Genomic DNA, 14,042 nt, shown 5'->3' on the forward strand with positions numbered 1-14,042 from the left:
TGTGCCTGTATCCCTGACTTTAGACGATGGAAGGAGCTAAGCAAAACAATTGAAAAAAGGCAGACCGTTTGAAAAATACAACTGATTATTAACTCATATGCACACACGCAAAAATAAACTTTTAGAATTGAACTGCACTAAGTAAAAGTGAGTAAACTTGGCTCATCATATACTCTTGTCAGATGTAAACAAAAAAGTCCAATTATTAAAATCTGAACCCCAGAATTAAAATTGCAAAAGCTTAAAGGGGCAGTTCTGAGAAAAGGATCTTCAGTTTTGAATATGTGGGCTCCACCAGGGTTGAAAATCCTGCACGATTGATGAAACACGATCCAGTTAAGCACAGTAATTTTCAAATATTATCCAATCAGGGCGCTTCCGTTTCTGAAAACGGAGAAACCGAGCAAGGGCTTTTGGGTTGCAGCTCTAAAACTCCAACAAACTAAGCTCCTTTGTCCTGACGAGGGCCTAAACCAAGTCGACAGCCCGTAAGTGTACCCACGGTGAGGCGCTGCACAAAGAAAGAGCATTTTGCGTTTCAAAGCTTTGTCATGATGGCGCTGCAGAAAGCGAGCGAGCTAGGCCTACCTGGCGGGGCTTTCAGAGGACGCCAACGTGGGCGCCAGCCATGCCAGCAGGGTCACCGTCATTCTCAAGGACAGACAGCTCGCTAGCCACTCCTGTGGAGAGGGCGTGGTTAAGCCATGAATTTTGCCAACTATCCCAGAAGCATTTCTTAGGACCACCCAATTTCGGAAAAGGCTACTTTAGCAATATTGACCCCAAAACGCAATATACCCACTTTAACCTTGTATAATAAAAAGCCTCAAGCCTGGGACTGGGCTTCAACCTTGGTTCAATACGGTTATGACTAATTAGCTTGGGGTCGTGAGACGCGGGACTTTGGGCTACTTCCAAAAAAAAGAAAAACAAAACCCAGGTAATTTTAAAACTCGATTTTCCTAACTCGGCGCATTTGAATTCACCTTGCTATCTTTGATAGGTTGAGTAGTAAATTCTTACCAGAGGAGGCTATGTTAAAGTTCCTATTGACTCTCCAAGTGATTCTAATATAATTGAGGGCGTGTTGCATTTGCTTGGGGGATTTCATCTGTGTACTACAGCTCTTTTCCTGAAATGCGTAGGTGGCTCTTAAAAGAGCCGTTGGGTTACTAGAAGAAGTTTCCAACCGAATTTACTTTTTCTTGGGTGCCGCTTTCTTGGGTTTGGCAGTCTTTGGCTTCGTCACCTTAGCCTTGGCCGCCTTGGGTTTTACAGCCTTAGCTTTAGCAGGGCTTTTAGCTACTTTCTTGGGCTTTAGAGTTTTGGGTTTTTTTGGATTCTTGGAGGATTTCCTTGTTGCCGCAGGCTTTTTAGCCTTTTTCGGAGTCTTGACGCTCTTTTTGCTAGCCCCCGTAGCCTTTTTGAGCTTTTTAGATGCACCCGTTGCCTTAGTTTTTGCAGCCACCTTTGAGGCGCCGGGCTTGGTTTCCACGGAGAACGCCTTCTTGTTGAGCTTGAAGGAACCCGAGGCTCCGGTGCCCTTTGTCTGCACCAACGTTCCCTTGCTTACCAGGCTCTTAATGCCCAGCTTAATGCGGCTGTTGTTCTTCTCCACGTCGTAGCCTGCGACCGCCAGCGCCTTTTTAAGAGCTGCCAACGACACACCACCACGCTCCTTAGAGGAGGAAGCAGCCTGCACGATCAGCTCTGACACAGAAGGGCCAGCGGGTTTTTTCTTGGAGGCTACTACAGCCTTAGCCGGTTTCTTTGCCTTCTTGCCAGCTAAAGGTTTCTCAGGAGCTGCAGAAGCGGCAGGAGCCGTGGGCACTGTTTCGGACATGGTGACTAACACAGCACACCAAGTAAACTGGTATAAACCTGACGAAGCAGGAGGCGAAAAAAAGTCCCCAACGCAGCCTATTTATAGGGTGGGACTGCGCCGTGATTGGTGCCCATCAGTGCCCGCCCCTCGCGCCCTAGCGCCCCCTGCGCGCTGCCGAGGGTTTCGCCCAGTCTCAGAAGGCAGCTGGGGGCCTCTAGGGTCTATGGTCCTGCTCCCCTCAACGCAAGCAAACACACAGAAAAAGCCGCTCTGGTTGCCTCATTATGAAAGAAATTGTAGGCAGACTGCCGCCCAGTAGCATCAGAGGGTACCGCTTCTTTCTCAAAAAGCAGCTCTTTTTTAGGGAGTAGGTTGAGGGGGGGCGGTTTACAAATGCAGTCCCACTAGCATCCGAGGAGTTTTATTAGAAATTTTTAGAGGTCCGTTGCCAGAGATGTTAGTTTTTAATTTGCAAGAAATGTAAAATACAGTGTTTTGAATAGTTGCGGAGGGAGAGGAAAGTGCGAGTTTTAGGCCGTGTTAGGGCCAGTTTTCATCACCTCTATTACATTTTCTGGCAGTGTTTTAGAGCGATGTGTCTCGCGAATACCTTTCACGTCAAAGAAGAATGAATCATAGACAACAGCAGAATTCACTAACGCTGCAATTAATACTCAAACTGCAAGTGTGGAAACGTTTCTGCACTTGCAACTTATTTCCACAGTCCAATGTGGGATGCACTTCAGGAATTTCCAATGCCCTTTTCATCCATGCAACATGCCCCAAATTGGTATTAAGGTTTACAACCTGTGTTCCATGTCAGCACATGCAATCAGCGCACCATGACATGGTCAACTCATTCTTTTATTCAACAAATATTTATGGGCCTCACAAGCCTGCGAAAGACGTTAAATGCTGGGCCCACGAAACCGGTTCCCTGACATGCATTCTACTGGGGAGTTAAGTCCACTTAGTGTGTAAGCAAACGCGGGTGATAAGTGCAAGCACACCCTGGGGATAAGATTTTCTGGTAACATCCCTTTAACTTGTTTGTGGCTGTTAAGAGCATTTCAAAGTATCAATAAGCTAAAACCATCTCACATTACCAATCAGAGACTCAGCTAACGGGAGAATAAAAAACTATTAAATCGACATCCACTTCTACAGTCCTATTCTGGAAAACCCCCTAGCACAGCACAGCAGAGAGTGAGGTAGTGCGGTCTTATTTCCGCTCGTGCTGTGGTAGTTTTCAAATAAGTCCGAACCATGCTAAGTAACCTGAGCTTTTCTCCTTTTTCTTCAACGTCCCAACCAAATAATGGAGTGGTCCCAGATAAGTATTGTACCCATCTTCTGCACCAGTGCTTCCTACGTCCCATTTTATTGAGAAGGCATGCATTCAAGTATTTCACGTAATTTCTAAAAATTTGGAAAATAACAGTTGGAAATTCTACATCTTGGTTTGACGGCTAGTCAGTTATGAAGCACAGGTATACAAAATTGGAAGGTTTTTGTAAGTAAACCCTTTGTGAAAGATATAAACCTTTCTTAGTGTAATAAGCGAGGTATGTGAGAAAACGCAACTTTCAAAAAGGAAATACTCCGAATTATCTGATTCAGGAGTTTCCACTTTAAATAATGGGTTCTGCCTCCCTTGTTTCTATTGGGTTAAACTGGTTTCAAATAAAATGGGAACGCTCCATGCAAATGAAGGATGATAGATCTGCTTTCTAAATGGCTGTTCAAGAAAATAGCCTAAACCAATCAAAAGATAGAATGTGGCCTGTCTCCTGTGAATTTAAAAAGGTCACAATACACTTTTCAGTGTTTTGAGATTTTTAAAATGATTGCGTTAGCTCTTGGCAATGCTAAATTATGTTCCTTGCGAACCACTATCCAGTTTCTCTTGGGCCAAGTCCACCTCCTGCTCCGCAAGAGGAACAACTCCCAGCTGGTGGTACCTGGCGGCAGTGCTGGAGAAAAGCCATTTTGTGACTGGCAGAGTACACCTAGGCTTTAGAAAACAAAAGCTGCAGAACGCTGCAAGTTTAGGATTCAAAGAGCATAATCAAGAGAAGGACGTCTCATAGAAAATGTTTCTGAGTAATAGTGTAATCCTACTATGTTTGAGATGCTTTGTAGATTTCAATAACACTCCCAAGCCAATTAAAGCATTACAAAGGAATCCAATTCTTGTGAAAGGTTTCAGAAATTCCCGTAAAGGGTACATTTCCGGAGAGGAGGTGAGCAGTATTCCCTCTTTTTTTTTTTTTTCTAAAGAGCTGAAGGTTATACGGAATTGGGGAATTATAATACCTTTGGAATCGATGCTTTTTTTTATGGAAAATAAACACAGCCTTAGAGGACAAGTCTAAAAAATTAAAGTCCAAGCCGGCGCAGTGGGGCTCCCCTGTAATCCCAGCTACTCCGGACGCTGAGGCGGGAAGATCCTTTGAGCCCAAGTTTAAGGCCAGCTTGGGGAACAAAGCAAAAGTAAAATAAAATAATAATAATAGTAATAAAATACCACTTAAATAATCATCTGTAGAGTTGGAATAGAATATAGTAGCTAGTGAAACTGCACGATTGTTGATGGCTTAAAGATAGACCAATCAGAGCTTGTAACGTTATATTTAGCGTCTTCTATCATCCAATCACTGCACTTTACATACTATAAATAGCAGAGAAGCTGGTGGGTGTATTTGCGTTAGTATTGGGTATTGCGGTGTACTCTTTTTCTGTTATGGCTCGTACTAAGCAAACTGCTCGGAAGTCTACTGGTGGCAAGGCGCCACGCAAACAGCTGGCCACTAAGGCAGCCCGCAAGAGCGCTCCGGCCACTGGCGGCGTGAAAAAGCCTCACCGCTACCGGCCCGGCACTGTGGCTCTGCGCGAGATCCGCCGTTATCAGAAGTCCACTGAACTGCTCATTCGTAAACTACCTTTCCAGCGCCTGGTGCGCGAGATTGCGCAGGACTTTAAAACAGACCTGCGTTTCCAGAGCTCCGCTGTGATGGCTCTGCAGGAAGCGTGCGAGGCCTACTTGGTGGGGCTGTTTGAGGACACCAACCTGTGTGCCATCCACGCCAAGCGCGTCACTATCATGCCCAAGGATATCCAGCTCGCCCGCCGCATCCGCGGAGAGCGGGCGTGATTACTCTGGCAGCTCTGACTGTCCAAGCAAAGGCTCTTTTCAGAGCCACCACCTTTTCAAGTAAAGTAGCTGTAAGAAACCAATTTAAGACATAGGGGAATGCATTGGGAGCACTTTTCGTTTTAATGCTTGCCACGGAAGGCTTCAAAACCATTCGATTTCGGCCGGTCGCGGTAACTCACGCCTGTGATTCAAGCACTTTGGGAGGCTGAGGCGGGCGGATCACCGGAGATCAGGAGTTCGGGATCAGCCTGGCCAATATGGCCGAACCCCATCTCTACGAAAAATACAAAAACACGCCGGGAGCGATGGCGAGCGCCTGTAATCCCAGCTACACTCGGGAGGCTGAGGCAGGAGAAACACTTGAACCTGAGAGGCAGAGGTTTCAGTGAATCGAGATTGCGCTAACGTACTCCAGTCTGGGCGACAGCGAGATTCGGCTAAAAAAAAAATTCGACTTAAAATAGTTCTGGAGTCGGAATGGGTTTACATTTAATTCTTAACCCAGTTCCTCAAAGCCTGTAGCTCTGTTAAAAAAAATAAAGGCCATTGGTCAAGACAGCTTGGTCCCACCCCCGTCTCCTCATCCTCCCCCAATCGCTGCTCCCGCCATTTCCTGGGGCTTGGAGGAGGGGTTAAGGGAGGGGACTGTAGGCGTCACATTTCCCGCCTGCGCGCTTTTCATTCTCTGTGTCCGCTGGAGGTGGGGGAAGGGTAACGTAGATATATAAAGATCGGTTCCCCTGTTCTCTCTCACTTGCTCTTGGTTCACTTCTTGGGAAGTCATGTCTGGACGTGGTAAGGGCGGGAAGGGTTTGGGTAAGGGGGGTGCCAAGCGCCACCGCAAGGTGTTGCGTGACAACATCCAGGGCATCACCAAGCCGGCCATCCGGCGTCTGGCCCGGCGTGGCGGTGTGAAGCGGATCTCTGGTCTGATCTACGAGGAGACTCGCGGGGTGCTTAAGGTGTTCTTAGAGAACGTGATCCGTGACGCTGTCACCTATACGGAGCACGCCAAGCGCAAGACGGTCACTGCCATGGACGTGGTCTACGCTCTCAAGCGCCAGGGACGCACCCTTTATGGCTTTGGCGGTTAAGGTTGCTGATTTCTCCACAGCTTGCATTTCTGAACCAAAGGCCCTTTTCAGGGCCGCCCAACTAAACAAAAGAAGAGCTGTATCCATTAGGCCAAGAAGCTCAATGTATAATTAACATGAATGATAATGAGCTGACATCCTAAAAAGGAAAGATAAAGGGAACTCCAAGTTTGCCTTCCACTCACTACATATGGGTAGGGGAGCAACGATATTCCAACTCTGAAGAATGAGTGGAAAAAAAGTGGTGTTAAAAATCTGTATTAATTTCCAAGGGACAAAGAGAAGCGCTGCCCAATCAATGAGCGCCATTCGTAGCTGTCAACCAATCAGAACTGATGAGCTAATATTTCCTGAGGCAAGCCAGGGAGCCGGAGGGGAAACTAAGAAGCTTAGTGAGAAAAGACAAAAACCCTGTTTTAGGAAAAAAAAAATCTTTTTTAGGGATTATGAAATAAAATCACAGAGACATTTAAGTATCCCTCAATCATGTACTGAGAACAGTACTACATTTATCGCCACCAATACAATTTGCCTCTATTAAAAAGACCCTGAAAATTGAAACCCCATTCAGACTACTGGAATACCCAGGACACTAAATTCAGGGGAGATTAAAATCTGTTTTAGAGAGAAAAGCCACCTTTTTCAGTGTTAACGCGGCCTTCAGCAGTTAGCCTTTTTTTTTCCCCTTTACGTAGAAATGGAAATTTGGGTGATAGAAATATTCCGAAATTAAATTGTGATGATGGTTGTACAACTAAGAAAACATGGTAAAATTCATTGAATTGTACCTAAAGTGGGCAAATTTTGTGGTATATTAAATATCAATAAAGCTGATTATATACATACACATATATTTTTATATATGCAGAGGGAGAAATGATGCAAGCAGGGTGGCAGGACATGAGGTTGGTAGCATAGGCAATGTTGGTCTGTGAAGGGCCACCTGTGCTAAACCTGGAAGCCTGGGGTTTGTCCAGTCAAGCCATTGTAGCCATAGTTTTAAAGGATGTTCCTGATGCAGTTATGTGTTCCAGTTAAGTACATCTAGCTTCAGAACTCAGCTGGAAAAGGGATGTGAACTTGAGGTTAGCTGATAGGGAAATATCTTACTCTCATCTGAGTAAATATTCACAAATGCCTCTCTCATTGTGCTCTTTTTGGTACCATTGTTATAGAGGACTGATTTCAGCCTCACTATGTTAGCTTTAGTGATGGATGTCTATTTTGAGGTCCTGTTTTCCACCTGACAGTTTTCATCCAGGATTTTTTGAGGAATTACACAAGTGCCCAGCTTGGCTTAATTTAAAACTGGCAATGGAGAGAATTCATAGCTGCATCCTGGATAGTTTCAGAAATCAGAGGAGCAAAAATGAGTCTGTTATGGAGGGTGGGTCATTTTATGTCTTACTTAGTTGGTATTTTAAAGATATTTATTGATCTCATATGCCAGATATTGTTGTAATCATTGGGGTACATAAGTTAGAAAATTTTAATTCCCTTTCCTGAATTCCAGAGTCAATGTAGAGGGGTGTGTGGATATCAATTACCCATATGGGAGGTATAGTCGCTGTAACAATAGCCATGACTAGCTGTTACGTTTTGCCTGGCCTTTTTAGTTCATAGCATTGCTGATAGGTCATACTCATCTTAGGCATACTCACCACCACCTTGGGCCTTCTTCAATCCTAACACTCATGCAGTCCTTTTTCAGAACAAAGATAATGTTGCTTAATTTGCAACCCCTAGACTATCCCCCCGGATTTTCTAAAGAGAAATTGCACACTGATTGCTTCAGGCAGTGGCAGGTCAAGGAATGAGATGGGGAATTGATGGTATTAGCATTCTAGTGGGCTTAGTAGGGAGCCTGGAGACTTACATAGAAGATTCACGCATGCATTCATTCAACAAACCTCCATAAACTACCTGTTAAACGTCAGCCCTGTTCAAGGTGCTAGGGATACTTCTGGGACAAAACAAAGTCCCTACCTTCAAAAAATATATTCTAGTTGGGAGAGAGATAACAAACACAAAATAAAATATATCTAGTTATATGTATTTTTTGTTAAATATGTTACATATATAGATATAGGTGGGGAAATGTTATATATATATGCTATTGAGAATAGTCAGCTATATATATATGCTAAATGAGCAGAAAAGCTTATTATTTTACAAAGGATGATTATGGGAGGTCTCTTTCTTAAGGTTGGTATTTGAGGAGAGGCTTGAATGAAATGAGATCTAGAGCTATTCAGATATCCAGGACAGGACCCTTCTAGGGAGAAAGAATAAATATAAAGCTGCTGATGCTGGAAATGCTTGGTCCATTCCAGAAACAGCAAGGAGGTCAGTGAAGAGAAAGAACTACGAAGAGAATGAGGTCAGAGTGTAGCCAGAGTACAGATCTAGTAGGGACTCCTAAGTAGGTTGAGCAACTCATCCTAGTTTGTTTGGAACTTTCTAAGTTGCAGCACTGAAAGTCCTACACCCTGAGACACCCCTGAGAGTCAGGCAAACTGTAATGGTTGGTCATCTTACTTGTAGGCTATGATGAGGATGCTGGTTTTTATTATGAAGGTGATAGAAAGCCAGTGGAATGTTTTCAGCAGACAGTGGACATAATACCTTCAAAAAGGATCACTGTTGATGCTGGATAGAGAAAAAACTGTATGACAGGGGGATTAAAAGTGAAAACAAAGACCAGTTTGGGGTCACTGTGGTCATTCAGACAAACCGCCATGGCAGCTTGTTCCTAAAGAAGCAGCAAAGAAAACAATGAAAGGTATTCTGATCGATTTTCAACAGAGCTGACTGCATTGGAAGAAAGTTGTAAGAAGCTCAGGACAAACAACATTGCACAATTCCTGGCCCAAGCTGCTTGAAGAATGGAGTTCTATTGATTGACGTGACAAATATCAGAAGAACAGACTTGGTGTTTATGTATAAACATATTTATTTTGGACAAGTTTGAGATGCCCATTAGATATTCAAATAGATACATCAAATATGCAGTTGTATATGAGTCTACAGATTTAAGGTCAGGGAGATGGTTTATAATTGCAAACATTTATTTAGAGACACAGTTTCACTCTTGTCTCCCAGGCCTAAGTGTAATAGCACGATCTCAACTCACTGCAACTTCTGCCTCCCGAGTTCAAGCTATTCTCCTGTCTCACCCTCCGGAGTAGCTGGGATTACAGTCGCCCGCAACCATGCCCAGCTAAATTTTTTTTTTTTTTTTTTTTTTAGTAGAGACGGGGTTTCACAATATTGGCCAGACTGGTCTCGAACCCCTGACTCCAGGTGATCCACCCGCCTCAGCTTTCCAAAGTGCTGGGATTACAGGCGTGAGCCACCGTGCCGGGCCTATTTTCCTTAAGCTTTATGTTTCGTTCTGAAGCTTGAAGTGGGTGGAAGCAAACAGAATTTGGAGAGGTGGTTAGGCATCCTGGGAATGAGAAACAGCCGGAAGCTGCCACTATCACAGGCTTTGGCATTGCTAGAAGTTAACGTGGCACTTACAGCTAGGCCGTGTTCTGTTGAACAAACTATTTCACAGAGCACAGAGCATGTAAGTGGTAAGGCTAGTTGAGTTAGCCAAGAAAAGAGGAGTCCAAGAACTGAGCCAGAGTACACCAGAGTATGTAGAGGAGTAGTACAGATTTCTCATTCTTTAGTAGGGCTGTGTAGAGACATACTCTATTTTATGGATATACAGATCACACTCTAGTCCTTTCTGATGAAAACTTTACAGTTCCCACTCATTTACTATTACAAACAATGCTGCACTACATTATGTTTCAGTTTTTAGCCATCTCATCTGGTCTCAGCACTTATTTATCTGCTGATGACTCCCACATTTTTATCTCCAGCTCAGACCTCTCACCTGAACTCACTTATTCAACTGCCTAGTCACTGTGTCCTCCTGTCAAGAGGCTTGTTAGCAAAATAACCGGCAACAAAGTTGATTTTTTTGCTGAAGTAGCCATCAATAAATTTGTTATTAAATCAAAGATGCTGAATATTTGGCTGACTTCTAAAAATCTGGTCACCTAACTTTGAAACACTTCCTAGGTCGTACAGTTTGAAACTTTCACAATTAAATCAGTTTTGGAATTTACAATTTAAGGCAAGAATAGAAGACTATTGGGTTGACAGGTACAGTGAAGATGCAAGTCATCTAAGAATCTTATATCAGAGGGAGCTTCCATCTTACAGCTACTGCCACAGACCTCGGAGTCAGAGGAAATCTGAGTCCTTATAAAACAGATCCGTTAGTCTAAGTGGGAATTTACAAACTGCGTAGGCAGCCTGCTTAGGAGAGCCTCCAGCCTGACGACTGAAAAGAGCAAAGCAGCTTTAACCACCAGTCCTACTCCAGGGAAGGGGGAGGTGACGTCATTCAGCAGGACGCCAAGCTCAACAAGAAATGGAAGTAAAGGCTTCTGGCGCTATGGGCAGGGGGCGGTTAAGGACGGCAGGTGTTGCCAGGGAGGCTAGTACAGCTTTTGCTGACGTTAAGTCAGATACGCCTGGGAAAACACCTGACATCCATTTTAATCCACCTACTCAGTTGCAGGAGACTAGCATCTTAAGCTCTCGCACAAATAACCCAATTTGTTTTTAAAACTAAAAAGCTGAGTTACTCATTTATCGGACTCGCGCTGCACAGTTAAGTTGCTTGATATGTCAAAACTATCGCATTGAAGTTCATAGATCACTTATCCCAGAGACCTCGTTTGCTTAGCTGACTTCTGCTTTAGCAGCCACTCAGACCAAACAACCTGGTCTCTCCCAACTGGTTTATAACAGTTCTACATACTAGGCAAAGTAGCCAAGTACAGCCATTAAGATGTTACCATCCGAAAAAACACAATCACAGCTCTTTCTGAGAGGGAGTGGGCGGCCCTGAAAAGGGCCATTAGAAGAAAGCTGACCAAAAGATTAACCGCCGAAGCCGTACAGAGTGCGTCCCTGACGTTTGAGCGCGTAAACCACATCCATGGCAGTCACAGTCTTGCGCTTGGCGTGCTCCGTGTAGGTCACAGCGTCCCGGATCACATTCTCCAGGAACACCTTGAGAACACCACGGGTCTCCTCATAAATCAAACCAGAGATTCGCTTTACCCCACCACGCCTAGCAAGGCGCCGAATGGCCGGCTTGGTGATTCCTTGGATGTTATCCCGCAGCACTTTCCGGTGACGCTTAGCACCTCCTTTACCCAAACCTTTACCGCCTTTGCCACGACCAGACATGGCTACTCAGCTCAGAACAGTAACCAGATATGTGAAAACAAAGCAAGCCACGAGCATTTATACACGAGCATCGGACCTTATTGAGAACTGAAAGCGGGAGCGAGGAGAAGGAGGTGTTGCCGCCTCACTCTTTGCTCCGCCCCTCGAGGGGCAGTGACCTAAGGACTGCGAGGGAGAACACAATAGTTTCATTTTTAATTCCTTTAGTTTTTCCCTCCCGTTTACGACACTACTATTTGAATCTGAATTTATACCCTCGACTGAGAATTTTAATAAGGGCTTATATTAAGGGCTTTCATTAATATGCCAGAGTGGTAAAGTTTTTAAGTCTTTCAAGTGCTTGAAGACATTGACTATTCAAAGGTACTTAAAAGAGCAGGCGTGAAAAGATCACTCTGGCCTTATCTTTTCTTGAAAGCTGACCTGTTTCTTAGAAGCAGTAGGTGAAATTCTCATATGAAAGATGTTCTCACTGTACTTTAAAAAAAGCAACATTCTTCTCAAGGATAGGAGGCTGAGGCCAAGAGCCCTTGCTGGTCGCTTCTCTACACAATTATATATTCTAGCCTAAATTCCTTTGCTTTAGCGCATTTTTACATTTTACTGATTGTCCAATTCATTATGTAAGTAGCTAACTGCTTTTTTGGGCCTTCATTACCTTATAAGAGCACCTGTGTCACGTAAAACCTGTGTTAAATAAATGCATATACCTTTCTCCTGTTAATCCATTTTACATTAATTTAATTTGCTGGTCCAGCCAGAGCCCTAAGAGGATGGATGTGGAGTTTTGCTATCCTTCACACTGTACTGTCTCATTCAGAAGAGGGTGATTGTTAGCTCATTGCAACCGTGCCTTCATCTGTAAATCGGGTTATGATGATACTCAGGGGACTTTTAATTAGCTAATGTGAACGAGGCATGAGAAAAGAGACTGTGGAAAAGAAATAAATATTACATAATATGGTTTAATTTTAGATGTTACTACTTAAAAAAATCTGCTCAGAGTTGGGATATTGTCCTGAACTCTCATTTTCATGTTTTTACTCCCAACACTATATTGCTAGCAGCAACTATGTATGTATTACTAAGGATTGTTTTTTTAAAATCACAGCCTGTAATAACGTACAAGGTGTTGACAGATTGTTTTCCTTTTCATATGTGACATGTTAAAATTGTCCAAAAATATTCCTTTGTTCTCTTTTCCAAGGTGCAATACAATAGCAGCCTTTGTGCTTTCCTATAGCCAAGTCTGGAGTGTAGTTCAAATCTCCATACGTGCTTCTCACTGTTGTTTTAAATTTCCTGAAAGCATTCATAAATCACTTCTATTGGAAAAACTGCAAGGGTTACTGCTAAATTTTTAAGTCTGAAAAATGCACCCCAAACTTGACTTCTTTCTCTGAGAATCTTAGCCGTCTCACCCAAATCTAACAAACCAAAACTGATTTTAGATTTCAACGGCATTAGCTGTAAACTTCAGCCTGCAGCATAACATCACTTTGTGGCGACTGGGCAGGAAAAACCCTGTTAAACTGTTTCAGGGGCGCCCGTGTGAAGAGACCACCAAACAGGGTCTGTGTGAGCAACAAGGCTGTTTATTCCACCTGGGTGCAGGCGGGCTGAGTCCGAAAAGAGAGTCAGCGAAGGGAGATGGGGTGGGGCCGTTTTACAAGATTTGGGTAGATAGTGGAAAATTACAGTCAAATGGGGTTGTTCTCTGGCTGGCAGGGATGGGGGTCACAAGGTGCTCAGTGGGGGAGCTTTTGAGTCAGGATGAGCCAGGAGAAGGAATTTCACAAGGTAATATCATCAGTTAAGGCAGGAACAGGCCATTTTCACTTCTTTTGTGATTCTTCAGTTACTTCAGGCCATCTAGATGCATACGTGCAGGTCACAGGGGATATGATGGCTTAGCTTGGGCTCAGAGGCCTGAGAAACTGAACAACTGGGAACAATCAACATTTAATGCACACAATCTCTATGTTGTAGGGAGGCAAAATTTTACCTCTACTCTGTTAGGGTCTCCAACTGGACCTGATAATTAATTTGCCCTAAAACAGATTAGCAGAATGAAAGCATACAAATGTATTTAATGTAAATTTTACAGGACAGGAGAACCCTCATAAAAAAGTGAAGACCCAAAGAAATGGCAAAAGCTAAATGCTTTCACATTAAGTTAAAGAGAGGCAATTGTGGGAAAGTAAACCATATGAGGAGATTAAAGGAAAATATGATTATTTTAACAAGGTTTGTGTATGGAAGTCTCTCGGCTATGACTCCCTGCTGTGTTTGTGCAGAATTATCTCATCTATGACTCTGGGCTGAAGAATATTTCTTTTCTCCTGGTACAAGGAGAGCATTTTTCACATTGGAACTTTTATCTCCTGTTTTCAGAAAGAAAAGGTTAGAAGAATCCCTTCTTGAATTGCTGTTTTTAAAGTGCCTTTAGCTCAAAAGAATCCTGATCCCACAGTGGTCTATTTTTGGATGGTATATTCTGCAAACAACACCCCCTTTTTGTCTCCAATCTCACCTTAATTACTCGTCTAATACAAAACAATAGATTCTCAATATAATATTAAAATATTTGCACTACTCACAAATACAAAATGCTCAATAAATTTTCTTTCACAAATGACAATTTCATCCATTTGTGAATTTTTAAATATCAACTGTAAATGAAGAGTTAGAGCAGAATCCTTGTTCTATT

General features: G+C 43.4%; 4 protein-coding genes across 4 annotated transcripts in view; 2 read left to right on the forward strand and 2 right to left on the reverse strand.

Moving 5' to 3' along the window:
* Positions 1 to 1,082: 1,082 nt before the first annotated feature.
* Positions 1,083 to 1,905, reverse strand: H1-1 (H1.1 linker histone, cluster member). Its single transcript, XM_002816499.4, has one exon. It carries the CDS (start codon positions 1,841 to 1,843, stop codon positions 1,196 to 1,198), a length of 648 nt encoding a protein of 215 aa, XP_002816545.3. The 5' UTR covers positions 1,844 to 1,905; the 3' UTR covers positions 1,083 to 1,195.
* Positions 1,906 to 4,519: 2,614 nt separating this feature from the next.
* LOC100436122 (histone H3.1) lies at positions 4,520 to 5,449 on the forward strand. The gene has a single exon (XM_009241500.4). It carries the CDS (start codon positions 4,569 to 4,571, stop codon positions 4,977 to 4,979), a length of 411 nt encoding a protein of 136 aa, XP_009239775.1. The 5' UTR covers positions 4,520 to 4,568; the 3' UTR covers positions 4,980 to 5,449.
* Positions 5,450 to 5,730: 281 nt separating this feature from the next.
* Positions 5,731 to 14,042, forward strand: part of LOC100438251 (uncharacterized) — an 84,523-nt gene continuing 76,211 nt past the window's right edge. Inside the window, exons 1-2 of the mRNA XM_054557312.2 lie at positions 5,731 to 6,050; positions 9,605 to 9,609. Coding sequence (XP_054413287.1) covers positions 5,765 to 6,050; positions 9,605 to 9,609 — 291 coding nt within the window. The 5' untranslated portion in view covers positions 5,731 to 5,764. The remainder of the gene's footprint in view (positions 6,051 to 9,604; positions 9,610 to 14,042) is intronic.
* LOC100190801 (Histone H4) lies at positions 9,324 to 11,365 on the reverse strand. The gene is given in 1 exon segment (NM_001135489.1): positions 9,324 to 11,365. A coding segment is annotated over 1 exon segment (312 nt). The 5' UTR covers positions 11,333 to 11,365; the 3' UTR covers positions 9,324 to 11,020.

This window comes from Pongo abelii, chromosome 5 (genome assembly GCF_028885655.2).
Source record: "Pongo abelii isolate AG06213 chromosome 5, NHGRI_mPonAbe1-v2.0_pri, whole genome shotgun sequence".
Lineage (NCBI taxonomy): Eukaryota > Metazoa > Chordata > Mammalia > Primates > Hominidae > Pongo > Pongo abelii.

Excerpts from the sequence above, each read along its gene's own strand:
- LOC100436122 (XM_009241500.4), top strand. The coding sequence starts at position 4,569 with ATGGCTCGTACTAAGCAAACTGCTCGGAAGTCTACTGGTGGCAAGGCG.
- H1-1 (XM_002816499.4), bottom strand. The coding sequence starts at position 1,843 with ATGTCCGAAACAGTGCCCACGGCTCCTGCCGCTTCTGCAGCTCCTGAG.